Source organism: Tiliqua scincoides, chromosome 13, assembly GCF_035046505.1.
Source record: "Tiliqua scincoides isolate rTilSci1 chromosome 13, rTilSci1.hap2, whole genome shotgun sequence".
Lineage (NCBI taxonomy): Eukaryota > Metazoa > Chordata > Lepidosauria > Squamata > Scincidae > Tiliqua > Tiliqua scincoides.
Window position 1 is genome coordinate 6,211,400 of NC_089833.1, and position 18,727 is coordinate 6,230,126.

At 47.9% G+C, this 18,727-nt stretch overlaps 1 protein-coding gene and 1 pseudogene across 2 annotated transcripts; both read left to right on the forward strand.

Moving 5' to 3' along the window:
- Positions 1 to 2,105: 2,105 nt before the first annotated feature.
- METRN (meteorin, glial cell differentiation regulator) lies at positions 2,106 to 18,297 on the forward strand. 2 transcript variants are annotated; one of them, XM_066640907.1, is made up of 4 exons: positions 2,106 to 2,543; positions 8,165 to 8,592; positions 11,685 to 11,750; positions 15,432 to 18,297. In XM_066640907.1, exons 1-4 carry the CDS (start codon positions 2,452 to 2,454, stop codon positions 15,746 to 15,748), a joined length of 903 nt encoding a protein of 300 aa, XP_066497004.1. In that variant the 5' UTR covers positions 2,106 to 2,451; the 3' UTR covers positions 15,749 to 18,297. The 2 variants fall into 2 exon arrangements, with proteins under 2 accessions (XP_066497004.1, XP_066497005.1); XM_066640908.1 differs by having other exon boundaries at positions 11,691 to 11,750.
- On the forward strand, positions 11,290 to 11,412 carry LOC136633750 (5S ribosomal RNA; annotated as a pseudogene).
- Positions 18,298 to 18,727: the final 430 nt, after the last annotated feature.

Genomic DNA, 18,727 nt, shown 5'->3' on the forward strand with positions numbered 1-18,727 from the left:
TACATGTATTTAATCTTAGACACAGTAGGCAGAAGGAATTATATCGAATTTAACTTTAGCATTTAAATGGAAGGTGAATGACCTGCTATTGGTTTGGTACAAGATGAAGCCTTTGATGACTGCCAATTCCAAGACATGGTTTTTTTCCGGTCTCAATTCATTTTCTATGGATTCCTAAAGGTTGACTTGTCCCAGTGATCCTTTTCATGGCCTGCATCCCAAATGCGGGCTCGAGCCCCCACAAGCACGCCTCTTCCCCCCTCCCATCAGAATTTACAATCCCTCATTTTCATTCTGCTCCACCCTCCCTCCCTCTGGACACTTTGTTCCATGGCCTGTATCACTACAGCGTGATTGTTCGGTGTTTATTTCAAACATTTTGGCGGGCCGTCACTCTGATGGAAATGTAATTAATTGCAGGGTTTGTTAAACCCGGGACAATAGTGTCTGGGGTGGGGGGTGGGGGGCGGAAATAAATAGGAGAGAGGCTTGTATGGTATTCTGATGAACGGACTTCAATAATAACAGAAGCAGTTGGGAGACAAGAACAGTTTTTTGGGTTTTTTTGACTGAATGTTTGCAGTGCTCTTAAAATGCACAGTGACTGGATTACATCACTGCAGGCATAGAAAGTCTGGCTAAGAATTCCTTTGGGTCTAATCCAGCCAAATCTCCAGTTACAATGAATGCTACAGCCACATCACAAGGTTCTTAATTAAGCTTTTTTTTCTTATTAAAAAAACAAAACCTCTTCCAATTCTACTATGAACACACGGAGAGACCTTCAGTCACTTGCATGAAAACATGTCCATACATACAATGTCATGTGAATAACTCTCCAGTATCACATGTTCAGTGATGTATCTGCACCTCTGCATCTCTCCACCTCTAGGCAAGATAATATGGATGAACAAGCAACACAGGGGTAGCACAGTGGTCTGTATATGCTCTCTGAGAAACAAGGAAATCTGAAAAGTTTAATCTTATTTGGTCATAGTTTCTAAATATGTATGATGTTAAGAACATAAGAACAGCTCCACTGGATCAGGCCAAAGGCCCATCTAGTCCAGCTTTCTGGATCTCACAGTGGCCCACCAAATGCCCCAGGGAGCACACCAGATAACCAGAGACCTGCAAGGCTTCCTGGGAATTGTAGTTAAGAACATAAGAACATTTGAACAGCCCCACTGGATCAGGCCATAGGCCCATCTAGTCCAGCTTCCTGTATCATACAGTGGCCCACCAAATGCCTCACAGAGCACACAAGACCACAAGAGACTGGCAACCTGTTGCCACTCGCTTGCACCTGTCATTCTGAGGTAGCCTACTCCTAGATCCACATACTATCATGGCTGGTAACCCTGTGATGGACTTTTCCTCCAGAAATTTGTCCGATCCCCTTTTAAAGGCATCTAGGCCAGTTGCCGTCACCACATCCTGTGGCAAGGAGTTCCCCAGACCAATGACGCACCGGGTAAAGAAATATTTTCTTTGCTCTGTCCCAACTCTCCCAACACTCAATTGGAACACGTTCCAAAGGGGCGGTCGTGTTCACGGAGCACCCAAAACAGCAAAAGAGTCCTGTAGCACTCTGAAGATTAGCCCGTGTATTTCAGCATCAGGTTTTGTGGACTACAACTAAGTTGCTCGTCTTGAAGGTGCCACCGGACTCTTTGTGGTTAGGGGTGCTGGAGCAGCAGTTCGCCAACCCCAGTTCCTCACTGTTCCCACAGCTGTGAGGTTTGATTATTTCCAACAACCCCTCAGCAGCAAGTTGTTGAACAGCAAGGCAAAATGCACTCAGTGCCCTGCTTGTACTGGACTCCTCCTCACATCTGGGCGAGAATAATTTCACAGGGGGTTCCAAACTCCCCCACCCCTTACTGATCACATTGTTCTTCAAAAAGCACTACTTGCTAGTCTAGGGAAGAAGCACCCCCCTCCCCTCCTCCTCCTTCCCTGGGCTTCATCACTCCTCTTCCATTGGCTGAAAGTTTCACAGCCTGGCTTTGATTGGAAAACCACAGAGCAACCCCCCCCCCCTTCTCTACAGACACACAAACTCACACTCACACAGTCCCTCCCTCTCCCCTGGTTGAAACTGACTAGTGATCTGGGGTACATTAGTCAGTTTCACATCCATCATGCCAGTCTTAGTGCTGTTCCACCCCTCTGCTGCCTCTCTGTCTTGTCCCCAGTTGCAGTTGCCATCTGATCAAGCAGGGGCAAAAAGTCTCTCTTTTCCTGCCTGAATTAAAAAAAAAGTAATCTCTTGGAAAGAGCAGGAAGACAGCCAGGCAGGCTCAAGAGATGGGTGATGGAGAAGCACATGCATCCTTAACTCCTCCAACCGGTTCCAGGATGGGGCAGCAAAAGAATTCAGCCCCACACATTTGATCTTTTCCCCACCACCTCCAGCTCTCCTGCTTGGCCAGGCGAAGAGACCTTAAGATGCCTTTGGTGCTGAGAAGATTCCTTTGCCTTGTTCTTCTGGATACAGTCCTTGGCAATTACTCTGAAGATCAGTGTAGCTGGAGGGGGAGGTAGGTATTAAGTTTCTCTAGCCCTTGATTTGAAAATCTGTAGTTAAAAAATAGTGCTACTTGATCACAGCACAAAGTTCTTCCTTGTTTATTTATCTTTAAAATCCTCTCTCTCTCTCTCTCTCTCTCTCTCTGTGTGTGTGTGTGTGTGTGTGTGTGTGTGTGTGTTTTAAACCTGTTGAATTCTACATTCTGGTGAATATCTGGGGAGGGGAGAGGTCAGTGTAGTAGTAGTGAGGCAACCCACAAGGAAGAGATGTGTGTTGGAGAAAAATGTTGGCAAAACAGGCAGCATGATAATTTTTTTTTTAAGCCTAAGGCTGCAATCCTATATGCTCCCCTCGAAGGAAGCCCTATTGAACACAATGGGACTTACTTCTAAGGAGGCATGCTTAGGATTGTGCTGTAATTCCCCTTCCCAGTTTGGGCTGGCACAGATGAGAGGTGATTTGGGCTGAATCCTATATGCTCTCCTCAAAGTAAGCCCTATTGAACACAGTGGGATTTACTTCTAAGGAGACATGCTTAGGATTGTGCTGTAATTCCCCTTCCCAGTTGGGTAGGCATAGATGAGAGGTGATTTGGGCTTCAAGCCTGTACACACTTACCCAGGAGTAAGCTTCCCATTGAACCCAGTGGAGCTTACTTCTGAGTAGACATGCCTAGGGCTGCATTGTAAATCTACCTAATTGGGCTTTTCGACAGGAGAAGTGTGCCTTCATATGGGTTTTGTAACCCCCCGGCCTGGCTGGTTTCCAGTACCATATTTATTTTATTTATTTATACAGGTATTTCTATACCTGTATTGCTGAATTGCTATGAATTGCTATGCAATTACATACTGAATTGCTGCAAGACTTCATTATGCTTTTTTTACTGTTGGCATTTGAACTTGCCCGGATTTTCTATGAAGAATAGTTGTAATTTTAACAGAATGGGCTCATTAGAGGCTTCTCTGAACCTTTGAAAATGGTTTCCCAGAAAGAAAACTGTGTTCCTATTTACCTACAGTTTAACCTTCCCCCCAGCTTGGCAAACATCTACCACTGAAAACTCTCTTGCACAATGACAGGCATTTAGGCTACAATCCTATAAATATTTATCTATAAATACTGAACTCTATTTGAACATCCAACAGCCCAATCTAAGCATATCCCATTAAGGTTAATGGGGTTTACTCCTAGGAAAGAGTGCATAGGATTGCAGCCTAGGTGATTTATGTCTGAGTCGACAGGCATAGGATTGCGCTGTTGGGGTTCTGCCAGGGACTCCTTGCCTGTATTGGCAAGTGGGATGGGAATGCTGAACTCATGGGGGTGGAGGGTTGTTCTGGAGATTGGCTGCTTGCTTATACCTCTGGGAGCTTTCATGGCAAGAAGAGGAAGAGTCTGGAGTTAGGAGGGGCAAATGCTTAAGTCCCTCCAATTCAGTTCCCTCTTTTGGGGGGGGGGGGAGTCCTTTATCTGACCCTCTAGAATGAAGTGCTACTTTCCACAGCACACAGTTAAGTGATGGAATTTGCTCCCATAAACTGTGGCGATGGCTAGCTACCAGCCTAAATAGAGAAGATTATCTACATTCATGGACGACAAATCTATCAATGGCCACTGGTCACGATGGTTAAAAGCTACCTCCAGGTTTGGCTGCGGTATGCCTCTGAATGCTAGCTACAAGGGAGCAACAAGCAATAGAGCTTTATATGCCTTCATCTCTAGGTTATGAGCTTCCCACGGGCATCTGGTTGGACATTGTGGGAAGCAGGACTGGTAGAAGAATCCAGCAAGGTTCACCATATGGTCTTAAGAAGTAACCTTATTCCCCACGGGTTTATTTACAGTGTTGTCCCGTTAACCTAATCTTTCTCCCCAAAACACCTAATGCTCTGTGCATTGTCCCCCTAGTCTTTTGTCCGCGCGCCAATCTCGTGAGGTAGGGCAGGCTCAAAGAAAGCAACCAGCCCAGCACTTCCCGCTAAGCTTTGTGGCTGTGCAGGGATTTGAGTCCCCCCTCCATATCCAGCACTCTGGCAAACAAAGCCACAACAGCTGCCCCCCTAATTGCTGATGCGCTCTCCATGTTTGCTTTCCAGTTTCACCCACTTGTATGACATCGCTAATGATCGCCAAGAAGATACACAATTCTAGTTTTTTAAACGCACACATAGCACCCAGTGTTCCTATCAGACAGGCTTCATTCATTGATTGGTTTGTGAAGATTATACCCTACCTTTTGAGAATTCAGTTTTGTGTGTGATTGTGGCCGATGTGTTACTTCCAGGCACATTCTCATGTATGCATAAATCAGGATTCATGGACCCTGGGTTAGGTTGCAGCTTCTCTGCTGTTTTAATTAATTGGATAAGCTGTGTGGAGGTGGACAAAGAATTCTCCTGAACTCCTCCTGGAGCTTGGAGTGCTTCCAACATCTTATACATTTGGATCCACTTCCACTTCCATATATATCCACTTCGGATATCCGAGCCATGGTGACTTGATGGATGAACGATCTATAGGAAGATCGATCATGTGCAAGACTAGAGAGGTCTGCTAGGGTCTTCTTCATGGCTAGCAGATTGAATATTGCCTAGAAGTCTACGCAGAGATTATACGGGTAATCCAGGCAGAGACTGAGCATTACTGTAAGAGGCTCCTGGTCAATCCATTTGGACTGACCATTTTCTCTACTTTTTTGGTTTTTTCCTCTGGCAAAGGTTAATCCCAGGCCATTTTGGGGCTACCACTATGTCCCTCCTAACTCCCCAGACCCCCCCCCCTTCAGGGGGGTTGGATATTCCAGGGTTGGCAGTTTTGTGAAATCACCAAGCCTTCTTCGGAAATCATGGGATTTTGGGTGCATCCCACCTGGTAACTCCAAGTCCATCTCTAGGAAGTGAGCTGCTGTTATCTACTCCAGTCTTCAAAGGCAGCCTCACGTATTACAGTAGTCAAGCCCATGCATTGCAAAGCTGGGCAGTATTGAAAATTAATCTTTCAAGAACAATTTCACCTTATGTTGGTAGTGTGATATAAGTGCTATACAAATGCTGACTTAATAATAAAAAATGCTGAATATTATTTATATTCCAACAAGAACAAGGAGCCTATAATGTACTAGCGCCACCTACTGGATACTGGAGGAAGTCGCAGGATGGCATGTCTTGAGAAGCCATTCCTATGACTGGTAATAGAATACTACACAATTAGACTTATAATCTTTTATGGCAGTAGCTGTCAACTACATGTAAACTACATGATTTACAGATATAGCACCTTAAATCTAAGCATTACCTGATGGAAGCCTGCACAGTGAATGGCAAGGATGTTACTGTTGGTGCTTGAGATGAGTCCTTGTGTAGCTGAGACCCCACCACTAGAGGGCATCCTGAATTTTCAGCGTGCAATAAAGAGGACAGTGACTTTCTGAAAATCACTTTGTGGGTTGCAGCAGAGTTGGTTCTTCGTGCACGTAAAAAAGCTCCCTTCTTCCGACAGAGATGGCGTCCAGTTTGAGAACGATGAGGCCATCAACAGCTGCAGATGAAACAGAGATAGAGAGTTTTCATTAATTAAGCAATAGACAATTGGGACGTTGAGTGTACACCTGATATTTGACCAGTTGCTCAACCACTTTAACTAGGATGGCTGGTTTGGAAGCATCCCAAAACCTGTGATTTCTTAGCAATGGGCCTGGTGATGTCACACATCTGCCAAGCCTCAAAGAAGTAGGAACATCTGGTATTGGGGGTATCACATCCCAGTGATACCCCAAATGCCTGAGATGAACCTTTGCTGCCCATCTTCCTGAGGAAAAGCAAAAAGTTCGAGCCATGGAGTCGAGTCACTGGGAGAATTCCGGCAACCCTAAAAGTAACACAACTTTTTGCTTATCTCCTCCTGCAGAAAAATTTTTTTCTCATGCGCCATTATGCGGGATCCTCTCTGAGGTACCAAATCCACTCGGATTCAACACTTCAGCAGGCAATCATGATTCCAAAATCAATGGGGTCAAAGACTGAGCAGGGAATCCAGAGTCTTACTGCATCCCTGCCTCAAAACTGCTATGCTGGTTGAAAAGATGGCAATATTAAGAGTATATAAGGTAGAGGCATTCTGACCTCCATTGTATCTGGTCACCCTGACTGTGGGTTCTCTGGCAGGCAGCATCCAGAGGGCAGCTTGGGGTGATGTGAAGGAGAACTTACAGTGGAAACATCTGTTTCTCCATGATCTTGATCCTTTTCAGGAGAAGGTAGAGAAGACCCATTTGGTTGTGAAATGGCAACAGTCCATCAAAGGTCTTTGGCCATCTGGAACGCATTGTGCTACAGAGATGACTTTCTGTACATGATCTGGGGAGAGGTGGACATCAGCGATGCCCAAGATGTTCAAGGGGCCTCATCTGCAGCCACATCCCTTTGTTTGCAGGTCTCTTCTGTGGTTGACCTGACCAGAAGCAGACCCAGATAAGCCAGTAGTGATGCAATACCGTTGGGTGTCCAATACCCACCGACCTGTCTTACAAAAGCTCTTCCGCTCCCCTGGAAAGTGGGGGCAAGGAGTCTGAAGAAACCTAGGGGCTGTAAGTTTTTGGCAAGGCATCTGAAAGCCACATGCCTGATCTTATCTGATCTTGGAAGCTAAGCAGGGTCAGGCCTGGTTAGTACTTGGATGGGAGACCGCCTGGGAATACCAGGTGCTGTAGGCTTATACCATAGTCTTTCCATGACCGATCTCATCTGATCTCTGAAGCTAAGCAGCGTCAGGCCTGGTTTTTACTTGGATGGGAGACCACCTGGGAATACCAGGTGCTGTAGGCTTATACCATTGTCTTTCCATGCCCGATCTCATCTGATCTCTAAGCTAAGCAGGGTCAGGCCTGGTTAGTACTTGGATGGGAGACCGCCTGGAATACCAGGTGCTGTAGGCTTATACCATAGTCTTTCCATGACCGATCTCATCTGATCTCTGAAGCTAAGCAGCATCAGGCCTGGTTTGTACTTGGATGGGAGACCGCCTGGGAATACCGGGTGCTGTAGGCTTATATACCATAGTCTTTTGAGACTGAAGGTTGCCAACCATCTCCCTATACTGAACACTATCTCCCAATCTTGTCTGATCTTGGAAGCTAAGCAGGGTCAGGCCTGGTTAGTACTTGGATGGGAGACCACCTGGGAATACCGGGTTCTGTAGGCTTATACCATAGTCTTTCAAGACTGAAGGTTGCCAACAATCTGAAAGCAGAAAACCAGTCCGGTCATATAAGCAGGCCCAGTGGCGAACATGCCTTTGAACGAAAGGGGCAAATGCTCAGGCACAGAGCCTGGTGCTCCTCTAGGACCGCGCGGAAGCCTCACTGAGGCTCCTGACGTGGTCGGAAACTGTGCTGCTGGTTTGCTGGACACACAGTTCAAGGCACTGGGGAAGCTTCGGAAGGCTTCCCCAGTGCGTTCTGTTGGTTATGGGAGGGACCACGAGCTAGGCAGTCTCTCAACATGCCAAAGCCTACTCAGCCCGCTTCTGGGGCTAGCTAACTCTGGCTACCTAACAGTGCTAACTCTGGCTAGCTAACAATGCTAACTCTGGCTAGCTAACAATGCTAACTCTGGTTTGTTAACTTGGCAGCGGCCTGTCCCAAGAAGCAAACAGCGTGGAACAGATCTCCTTGCATTGTGCGGAGGGATCCTTGGAGTGGCTCTATCCAGCTGGCGCCTTACGCCTGAGCCTCTTCCCCCGCCTTCCCACAGGCACCACTGGCAAAGAGAAGAACCCCAGGCGCATCACGGCCTGCATCAAGTCATCAAGCAGCTTCCGAGGAGCTCAGATTTACCTGGAGAGAGACAGCGTGTTGGAACTCCTCCTGTCGGAGGCCGACGCTGCCCTGCAGCCCAAGGTGCGCTGTTTTAGCTGGCTGCCCAAGGAGAAGGTCGCCTTGTTCCTTCAGTCCACCTTGCATCAGGACATCAGCCGCCGGATTGCTGCCTTCCGCTACGAGCTGCAGGGTGATTGGAATTCCCGCTTCTCGTGGCCGTCCAGCAACCTCAGCATGGAAGGTAAATTCTCTTGAGTTTTGGTGCAGTGCTTCATGGGAATTTTTGGCAATGCGTCTTAAAGCTTTGTTAAAGCTTTTCGTAGTTTGAGAACTGAGGTCTTCCTCCTAAGTATCCTCTGTCTGCCCAAATCCAGCAATATCAGCCTGTTCTGCGTCTTAACATGCAGAAATTCTTGTGTGCAAGTGTCAAACTCATTACAGTTAACCATGGTTTACGCTAACCATAGTTTATTACAAAACCATGGTTTGAGCTTCCAAATATACAGACCAACCATGATTCAGAGCTACTATCGTCTTCCATCAGTTCAACACTCCTGTTTCTATGGGGTATCAGCCTCCAGAGGTGGAATCCACAGTGTCACAATGGGCACATATGTAGAATTGTGGGGCAACACGATACCCAAGGCTATACTGGCTCCCAGCCTAATGTCCTGAACTTTATCTCCTTGGTCCAATGCTAGAATTAGAGGATGTAAATTCAGGAAAAAATTCCATCTGAACTGTTCTCACTGTTCATGTGCACATGTTTGGTGTTCTAACACACACCTATGCATTCAAGCATCACATGGGGGAGGGTTGGCTTCACTTGTCGTGGAAGGTATTACTGTGGTAGTTGCAATTTTCCATCTTGTCCCAGGCAGTATTGCTGGCAGGCCATGGGAGAAGAAAGTCCCAGTATTCAATCCCAGGTGACATTTCCAGGTGAGGCTGGGAAAGACCCCATTCCGAAACCCCGGAGCACTGCAGTCGGTCAGCAGAGACAATACTAAGCTAGAAGAACCAATATCCTGACCACTTCATGTGTCCATGTGCTTCTCATGTTCAATTCCTAGCAAGCAGGGAAAGGAACAGGACAGAAGTTCCCACAGCCCACTAGATGTATCAACAAAGAAAATACACCCTACAAGGGACATAGTGCCTTTAAAACAAACACTTTCCTTCTCGGGGTGAAGACACTCTGCACATGCTCAGAGACACAGCCTTAGCTATCAAAAGCTAGGTTTTTAGGGAAGGAAAGGTGGTAGTTCTGTTTGTCCTCCAGGCTTCTTGACATGGAAAGAAATGGCCTGGTTTTTCCAGGACTCTGAATGCTGGGGGGGGGGGGGAGGCCCTCATGGCAACGGCAGGAAGTGGGACGGTGGTAACCGGAGCTGTCCGGAGTGTGCTCAGCAATCAGAAACACAAGGCCAGAGGAGGAACATCTAATCGGCCTCATCTCTGAACGAACAAAAGTCCAGTGTGCAGCAGCCCACTGGGAAGTTCAGCGGCCCAGCAGTTCAGCTGCGCCACCGATAAGGCCCAAATACAGTCGCCACAGCAACCGAGCCGCACGACCCCATGGGGAAGGTCTGCACACTAGGCTCTGCCCTGGGAAACCAAGACGCCGAGGCCATAGTTCAAACCAGGGTTAAGCACGCTTGAACCTGTTGGCTTAGATCTCAGCTGGCTTGTGGCCTGGGGGGGTTGGAATAGCACCACGAGCACCCCCTAGTTTTAGCTGCGGGACTGAAATCCCACTTGCAAAACTGGGTGCTCAATGCAAATGCGTCCCCCCTTGAAAAAAAAGTCTGAATGCCAGATGCAAGGGAGGGCACCAGGATGAGGTCTCTTGTTATCTGGTGTGCTCCCTGGGGCATTTGGTGGGCCGCTGTGAGATACAGGAAGTTGGACTAGATGGGCCTATGGCCTGAGCCAGTGGGGCTGTTCTTATGTTCTTAACTACAATTCCCAGGAGGCCTTGCAGGTCTCTTGTTCTCTGGTGTGCTCCCTGGGGCATTTGGTGGGCCGCTGTGAGATACAGGAAGCTGGACTAGATGGGCCTATGGCCTGATCCAGTGGGGCTGTTCTTATGTTCTTAACTACAATTCCCAGGAGGCCTTGCAGGTCTCTTGTTATCTGGTGTGCTCCCTGGGGCATTTGGTGGGCCGCTGTGAGATACAGGAAGTTGGACTAGATGGGTCTATGGCCTGATCCACCAGGGCTCTTGTTCTGTTCTTATGGTACCCATACCACTGACTGAGAAACACTGGGGTAGAGAGTTCCACAGTCTATATCTATGTTGCTGTTTTGCCCAAAATGACTGTGTTTCTCTAGCTTTTTTTTTTTTTTTGCTTCGTCTTGAGACAAATGAGGAGGATGGTCTTCTTAGACCATGTTGTGGTACCGTTGGGCCAGCCCCTCACGGCTAGCCTCTGCCCCATACCATATGTCCCTGCCTGTTTTTTTCAAAGCTTGGCTGTCGTGTCAACACCACCAGTTCCTGCCTCAGGAATCTCAGATGTTTCAATGCATCTGATGTGGTAATTCAAGCACATGCAGGGAAATGTGAATGGCAAAGCATGGACTGCACCTCCAAGTAGTTTACACACTGTAGCTGTATTTTGAATGGTTGAGGACGTAGTATTTATAGGACAGTGGAGTTTTTTTTGTCTTGGATTTCCCCAAGCAAAAGAATAGCTGCCCCTAGATTTTAAATCAGTGGAGAGCAACTAAGCAGGGTCAGGCCTGGTTAGTACTTGGATGGGAGACCGCCTGGGAATCCCGGGTGCTGTAGGCTTATACCATAGTCTTTCCATGCCTGATCTCGTCTGATCTGGGAAGCTAAGCAGGGTCAGGCCTGGTTAGTACTTGGATGGGAGACCGCCTGGGAATCCCGGGTGCTGTAGGCTTATACCATAGTCTTTCGAGACTGAAGGTTGCCAACCATCTCCCTATACTGAACACTATCTCCCGATCTCGTCTGATCTCGGAAGCTAAGCAGGGTCAGGCCTGGTTAGTACTTGGATGGGAGACCGCCTGGGAATACCGGGTGCTGTAGGCTTATACCATAGTCTTTCCATGCCTGATCTCGTCTGAACTGGGAAGCTAAGCAGGGTCAGGCCTGGTTAGTACTTGGATGGGAGACCGCCTGGGAATACCGGGTGCTGTAGGCTTATACCATAGTCTTTCGAGACTGAAGGTTGCCAACCAACCATATTTGCCATCCTATGTATGTCTGCTCGCCTCATCCATTTCTGCCCCTCCCCCCCCCACAAAGTAGACAGTGATGACGTCCCTTGGCTAAGTGAGTATTTTTGTTTGTTTGTTTGGGAGATGCAGGGACTTGCCGGCCATGTAACAACACTGAGATCCTGATGGCTGTCTGCACTAGTGATTTTGGTGAGTACATTTCCCCCCCCCCCAATATAATTTCTACTGTTCCTTATTTCAGCATCGTAAACCAGTGAAAGAAAAGGTGAAGCAACGGGTGTAGGGATGGCTGGGGATAGTGGCAGGACACCTGCTTTATAATCTGATTTATGGCAATCCCTGGCAACCCAAGAAAGGGATGGGAAAGGTTCTATCTGAAACCCTGGGGAGATGCTGCCAACACTGAGCTAGATGGACACAGGGGTCTGACTCCTTTTCCAGAAGCTTCACAATGTTTGCATGATAAATCATAACAGGTTCTTCACCCATGGGGTGAGCAGCTTATTTCCCCCCAGTTTTCCTAATCTGCCAAACAGATGTACATTTTTTTTAAAGAGCTATTATAAACAGATTGCGTTGCAACATCAAAATAACTGCGGCAAACTAAGCCAATAAGCAATACTTCTGAGATGGGACATTTATATGCGACTGGGAAGACATATGCGTTACACAAGGAAACCAGATCTCCTTGAAGGTTCAAACTTTTAGCTTCCACGATTTGAGACATACAAAATTATGCAGGGGATGGACATAGTGGATAGAGAGATGCTCTTTACACTCTCACATAACACCAGAATAAGGGGACATCTGCTAAAACTGAGTGTTGGGAGAGTTAGAACAGACAAAAGAAAATATTGCTTTACTCAGCGTGTGGTTGGTCTGTGGAACTCCTTGCCACAGGATGTGGTGATGGTGTCTGGCCTGGATGCCTTTAAAAGGGGATTGGACAAGTTTCTGGAGGAAAAATCCATTACGGGTTACAAGCCATGATGTGTTTGCGCAACCTCCTGATTTTAGAAATGGGCTATGTCAGAATGCCAGATGCAAGGGAGGGCACCAGAATGAGGTTTCTTGTTACCTGGTGTGCTCCCTGGGGCATGTGGTCGGCCGCTGTGAGATACAGGAAGCTGGACTAGATGGGCCTATGGCCTGACCCAGTGGGGCTGTTCTTATGTTCTTAACTACAATTCCCAGGAAGCCTTGCAGGTCTCTTGTTATCTGGTGTGCTCCCTGGGCATTTGGTGGGCCGCTGTGAGATACAGGAAGCTGGACTAGATGGGCCTATGGCCTGATCCAGTGGGGCTGTTCTTATGTTCTTAACTACAATTCCCAGGAAGCCTTGCAGGTCTCTTGTTATCTGGTGTGCTCCCTGGGCATTTGGTGGGCCGCTGTGAGATACAGGAAGCTGGACTAGATGGGCCTATGGCCTGATCCAGTGGGGCTGTTCTTATGTTCTTATAACCTTACGGAGCCAGTCAATTGTGCCATGTTTGCAGCACCCTAGATTCTCATTCTCTGTGAGGCTGATTGAAGCTGTGGCCTTAGGTGATAGAACAGCAAGGGGCACCCACTTCTTCCGGTTCCCTGAATTAAGCAGAGGAGAAGAGAGTGGTGGGTTGAATGCTAGAGACCCTCTACCCAACACTCTTCCATACCTCTGCCTCGTTCCCCTCTTCCTTTTTGAATCCAGCCACTGAGAGGTGGAATGGCAACTAGTGCTCTGCTGGAAAATAGAGGCTGCATTTGAAGTACTGCCTCGAATGCTAGAAGGTCTTGGGGTGACCCTGGACTCACAAGCTCTGAAGGTTAGAGGCCCAGCAATACTTAACCTGTCAGTATCTTGGCTCGAGCTAACAGGTTCCAGACCTGCTGATAGTGTTCTTGCAATACAAAGCCCTTCAGATAGCTCTACAAAATATGCACAGGTGTGCGCCACTTAACAACCGTTTGCTTAACGACGGACCACATATATGACGGTGGTCATAGCACAATAAAGATGCACAAATCCAAGATTTAATAAAGATGCATAAATCCTGCACCAGGCTGCCCAGGAATGGGGTAGGATCCTGGTCCCGCCTCCCGCTCCCCACCCACCTGCCCACTATTTCGCCTGCCACCCAAAATACCTCCCTCTTGCCTCCTCCCTGCCCTCCCAGCACAACCCAAGACCCCCGTGCTGGCTAAGCTTGGCCGGTGCAAACTCACCCCGCCCCAGGGCCTGTGTTGGCGCAGGAAGGCCGGTGCACATCTATGCGCCAGCCTGTCTCTCCCGAGAGTGGCACAAAAAGCACTTTCGCGACACTCATCAACTGGCACAAAGAATTCGCCCTGGCCGAGCAGGTCCTTTGGATTGCATATTTTGAATATTCCCATTTTACAGATGGAAGAGGTGAGGTTGAGAGATGAAGAGCTGCCTAAAACTACTCAGTAGTTCTTTCCAGAATTGGGCTTCAGGGTTGCTAGCTTCAGCTTCTGTAAATGCTAATTCCCCCCCCCCCACACACACACACTCTCTTTTTTAAATTGAAAAATGCTATAGGTTTGAAATCTTTTTTTACAGTTTGTAGCAGCTGTGAATGTGAAAACCTCCCAAACTGGAATGCCCTCCTCTCTCTCCCTGCTGCTTGCATAGCTGCCAGGGCCAGAGCTCCAGCCCCAGCGGTAAATGTTGCCCCACCGAGCGCCTCGCTCCCCAGCTGGGATTGCGTGGCCTTTTAAATGTCTGCACACGGCTGTCCGCGCAGTGGGCAGTTGCCAATTACCGCCCTGCACGCTCCGCTGGCCCCCTGATTTGCAACGCGGAACAATGGGAGAAGGAGGTCAGGGGTCCGCTGCCGGCCCACTCCAGGGTTGTCCCAGCAACCAGGAAGTCAAACAGAAGAACAAGGGGATTTGCCACGCCGGATCAGATTGTGGGCCCGTCAGAATAGCTGACAGGGGCTAATGCTTGCTGATTTGGAGGCAGCCAAAGCCGCCTTCGTGCAAGCTGGCTAATCGTGCCATTCCTGTATATAATTGGTTAGATCAGTGTTTCTCAAACGGCGGGTCGCAAGCCCATTTCAGGTGGGCCCCCGTTCATTTCCACATTTTATTTTTAATACGTTAGACTTGATGCTCCCAACTGCATTTGGGGAAATGTTATAGATCTGTACTTTTAACAAGCCACTCTGTATATGCTTTTAACAAGGATAGTCCATGGGGCTTACTCCTGGGTAGGTGGGGGTAGGACTGCAGCCCTTGGGATGTTAAAAGTGATCCTGCTTGATGATGTCACTTCTGGTCGTGACATCACTTCCGGTGGGTCCTAACAGATTCTCACTCTAAAATCAAGCCTGCGCCACAGAGGGCCACAGACGTCCTCCTTGAGGCAACCGGAAAACACTTCTGGTTTGTGCTGGCACCCTCTGGCTGCATCCAGGAGGTGTTCCAAAGTGCCGGGAAGCCACATGCAGCCTCCCCAGCTCAGAACACCACCCGGATGTGACAGGAAGCTGGTGGCACAAACTGGAAGTGGCTTTGAATCATGTCCAGGAAGCTTCTGAGGTGGCTGGGAGGTCACATGCGATCTCCAGAGGACCAGACACAGCCTCCAGGTAAGTTATCGCGGTGTTGGGCCAGGCCCCCTTGTGGATTCCCCACAGATCCCCCATGGATACTATGGGCGCACTGTATGACTCAAAATAAGTCCTACTGTGTGTGCAGCTGACTTTATTTCCACATAGGTGTGCACAGAATTGCCACCTTAGATGCTTAGTAAGCTATATATCGTTAGTAGTAATTACAGTAAGTTTATCGATAATTACCTTGTTCTTGACTACCTATATCATTTGCATTTCTCCTCTCCCACATCCTTCCCTCCCTCTCCTCCAGTCATCCGTGGCAACATCCGAACGGTCTCCAGTGACCTGGAGTTACAAGAATCCATTATCAGCGTGAGCGCCACCCGGATCCACCGCCAAAAATTTGCCTTGTTTCAACCGGTTGGCAAATACGGGAAATCGGCGGGCAGCATTCGTACCCTCCTGCGGTGTGGGGTGAAAGCCGGACCTGGCAGCTTCCTCTTCACAGGGTGGCTGCACTTTGGGGAGGCGTGGCTCAGCTGTGCCCCCCGGTACAAAGACTTCCGCCACATATACGAGAACGCGCGCCAAGCTCACGAAAACCCCTGCGAAGTCTCTTTGGATTGATCTGAGGGCGGGCAGGGGAGAGAACGAAGGCCTGCCTTAGATTTTGGGAAGCGGGGGAGTTGCCATCCACCGTGGTTGTACCATAAATGGAGTATGCCCAATGTAGCAGCGGGTGGCAGAGGGGAGGGAAGTAGCTCTTCCTTACCTGTAGAAGACTGAGGGGCTGACCCATACATTTCTCTTTGGTTCTCCACCAAAGGGAGCAGCTGTAGGTCTGATTAAGGCAGAGGGGCTTCCGGGCTGCTGCCTAATTAGGTTGGGAGACACCATGAGTAACATAAAGGAAATTGCTTTGTAAGAGAAGGGGACTTGGTCCCAACACAAACCAGACCATCTTCCTTCCACAGTAGAACTGCACTGGCCTCCGAAACCCAGGAGTATCTCTCCATTGGTGACCGAAACCCTAAAGGAAATGAGATTTCCATGCTAAAAAAATGTGGTCATCTTGATTATTTTTCCCCCTTTGGGACACTGCAGTCAGATCAAATATGGCAGAAGACATCAGGTAGTACGGCAAAGTACCAGAACTGGAAATGGACGTGTGAACTATTTTTAAAATTTCAATCTTGCATCAAACCTACACCCACTATGTTGCAGAGATGAGCCTAGAGGAACTTGGTGCATTAACCCATCCCAAATGAAGTGCTTTCTTCTAACGGTGTAAAGATGGGGACTTTGGACGGTTGAAGTCCAGATGTCCTGGTCATCATTAATGGATCTCCAGCCTAACTGCAAGGGTGAGCTCAGGCGCCTGGGGAGGTCACTCAGTCCCATGTCGCAGTTTTATGCCCTCGCAGTTCATGACACTGGCTGAATTCAGACCCAGGCAATAATCATGGCTTGTGCTGACCATAATTAAGAACCCAAGTCAAAGTCTGAGCTCACAGGTGTACTGATTGTCTGCATTTGATTGCCATCTGCTCGAGAATCAGTTTCATAAATTCACATGCATCTCCAAGCTCCGGCAACCTGTTAAGGCAGAGTGATGGACCTCACCATGATTTGTCTTCAGTCTGTGACCTCAGACATTATACCAGACCACGGTGAATACAACCTGTGGTTTACATGCCCACTTTACACCATGTTCCCATGGTCTGGGATCATGGGTCTGATCCAACTGCTATTTAGTCTAAAAGATACAAGCGTGTTAAGGCCATGCTTACAGTGATGTGTAGTTTGACTCTTAGCAACCAGGATATCCGGGCTAGAGTCCTGAAACGGAACCATTTATTCTGGAGCAAAGGCAGGTGGGTCAGATAGACCAAAAGCCATTAAGGAGACCATGATCTGATCAATCACTGGTACATCCTTATGCCTTCCAAGCTGGTGAAATGTAAATCCATTGGAGTCCTAAGAAATGCAAAAATAGATGCAACCCCTCATTGTAACACTGGAATGTTTGTCTATTACAGCATTTCTCAAACTGTGAGTTGGGACCCACCAGGCGGGTCACGAGCCATTTTCAAGTGGGTCCCCATTCGTTTCAATATTTTACTTTTAATATATTAGACTTGATGCTACCCTAGACTGTGACTGCATTTGGGGAAATGTTACAGCTTTGTACTTTTAACAGGCTACTCTGCCTATGCTTTTAACAATGATAGTCAACGGGACTTACTCCTGGGTAAGTGTGGGTAAGATTTCAGCCAGGGATTGTTAAAAATTTTCCTGCTTGATGATGTCACTTCCGGTCATGATATCACTTCCAGTGGGTCCTGACAGATTCTCATTCTAAAAAGTGGGTCTGGGTGCTAAAGGTTTGAGGACCACTGGTCTATTAGATTCTCAGTTAAATGTGGGGGGAAAAAAAATTGCTGCTAAACCCTAGATTTCCTATAGACTTTCACCAGCATTTGAAAATAAGTGATGGTGCAGTTGATCCTGAGCAAGCCATGCATTCACTTGCACAATGCTTCTGTTCAATTATGGCACAGCATGCTCCCTAAGGAAAAGAAATAGACTTGTCCATAAGGGCTACAGTATGGTATTTTCATGCTCAATAGATGTCTGGACATGCATGCCATACCTGAGGTCATTTTCCATCTTTTCTTCCCATGAGGCTTTTAAAGAAAAGCACTGTGCAATTCTCTTTTTTGCAAGAGGGAGAAGCGTGGCCACAGACCCCCACCTCTCCATGCATCTGACCTCCACGTATTGCTTGAACATGTGCATGGGAACCTATGTGCAGATCACTCCCTAGACATGTTGGCTACAAGCATATAATACATGCAACCAACTCCCCCTTCCCCCATGTACAGATGGTATGGTTGAAGCCTCCGTGTGCGTTTAGTTAAAGAACACTCTGCCAATGAGTGGACAAGATGGAGCTTGCTACCATGACTGTCGGCCCAATCCTATGCATGTCTACTCAGAAGTAAGTCCCATTAGAGTCAATGGGGCTTACTCCCAGGAAAGTATGGAAAGGATCTGGCTGTCAGACTCTTCCTCAGGTATGAGAAAAGGATGTTTAAATAGGATTGTAGAATAACAGGTGTAGCAACTTAACCCCATCTCCTTCCTAGTGGTTTGACAGCAGGGGTTCTATTTGCAGATCTAAAGCTATCGCAAGTCTGCTGCTTTGTTTTGTAGTATGAGCCTCATGAGATACCTTCTCCTAAACAAGGGAGATGCCAGAGACATCTGTCTGTCCGAGGGCTGTCTGAGGGCTCACACTACTCATTAGATCTCCTCCTCCTTTTTTCAAATGAAAAAAGAAAACAAAACATCCCAAAGGATCTCCTCTATGGAGAACTCATGCAAGGAAAGCGCCCTACAGGTAGACCACAGCTGCGATACAAGGACATCTGCAAGAGGGATCTGAAGGCCTTAGGGGTGGACCTCAACAGGTGGGAAACCCTGGCCTCTGAGCAGCCCGCTTGGAGGCAGGCTGTGCAGCATGGCCTTTCCCAGTTTGAAGAGACACTTGGCCAACAGTCTGAGGCTAAGAGGCAAAGAAGGAAGGCCCATAGCCAGGGAGAC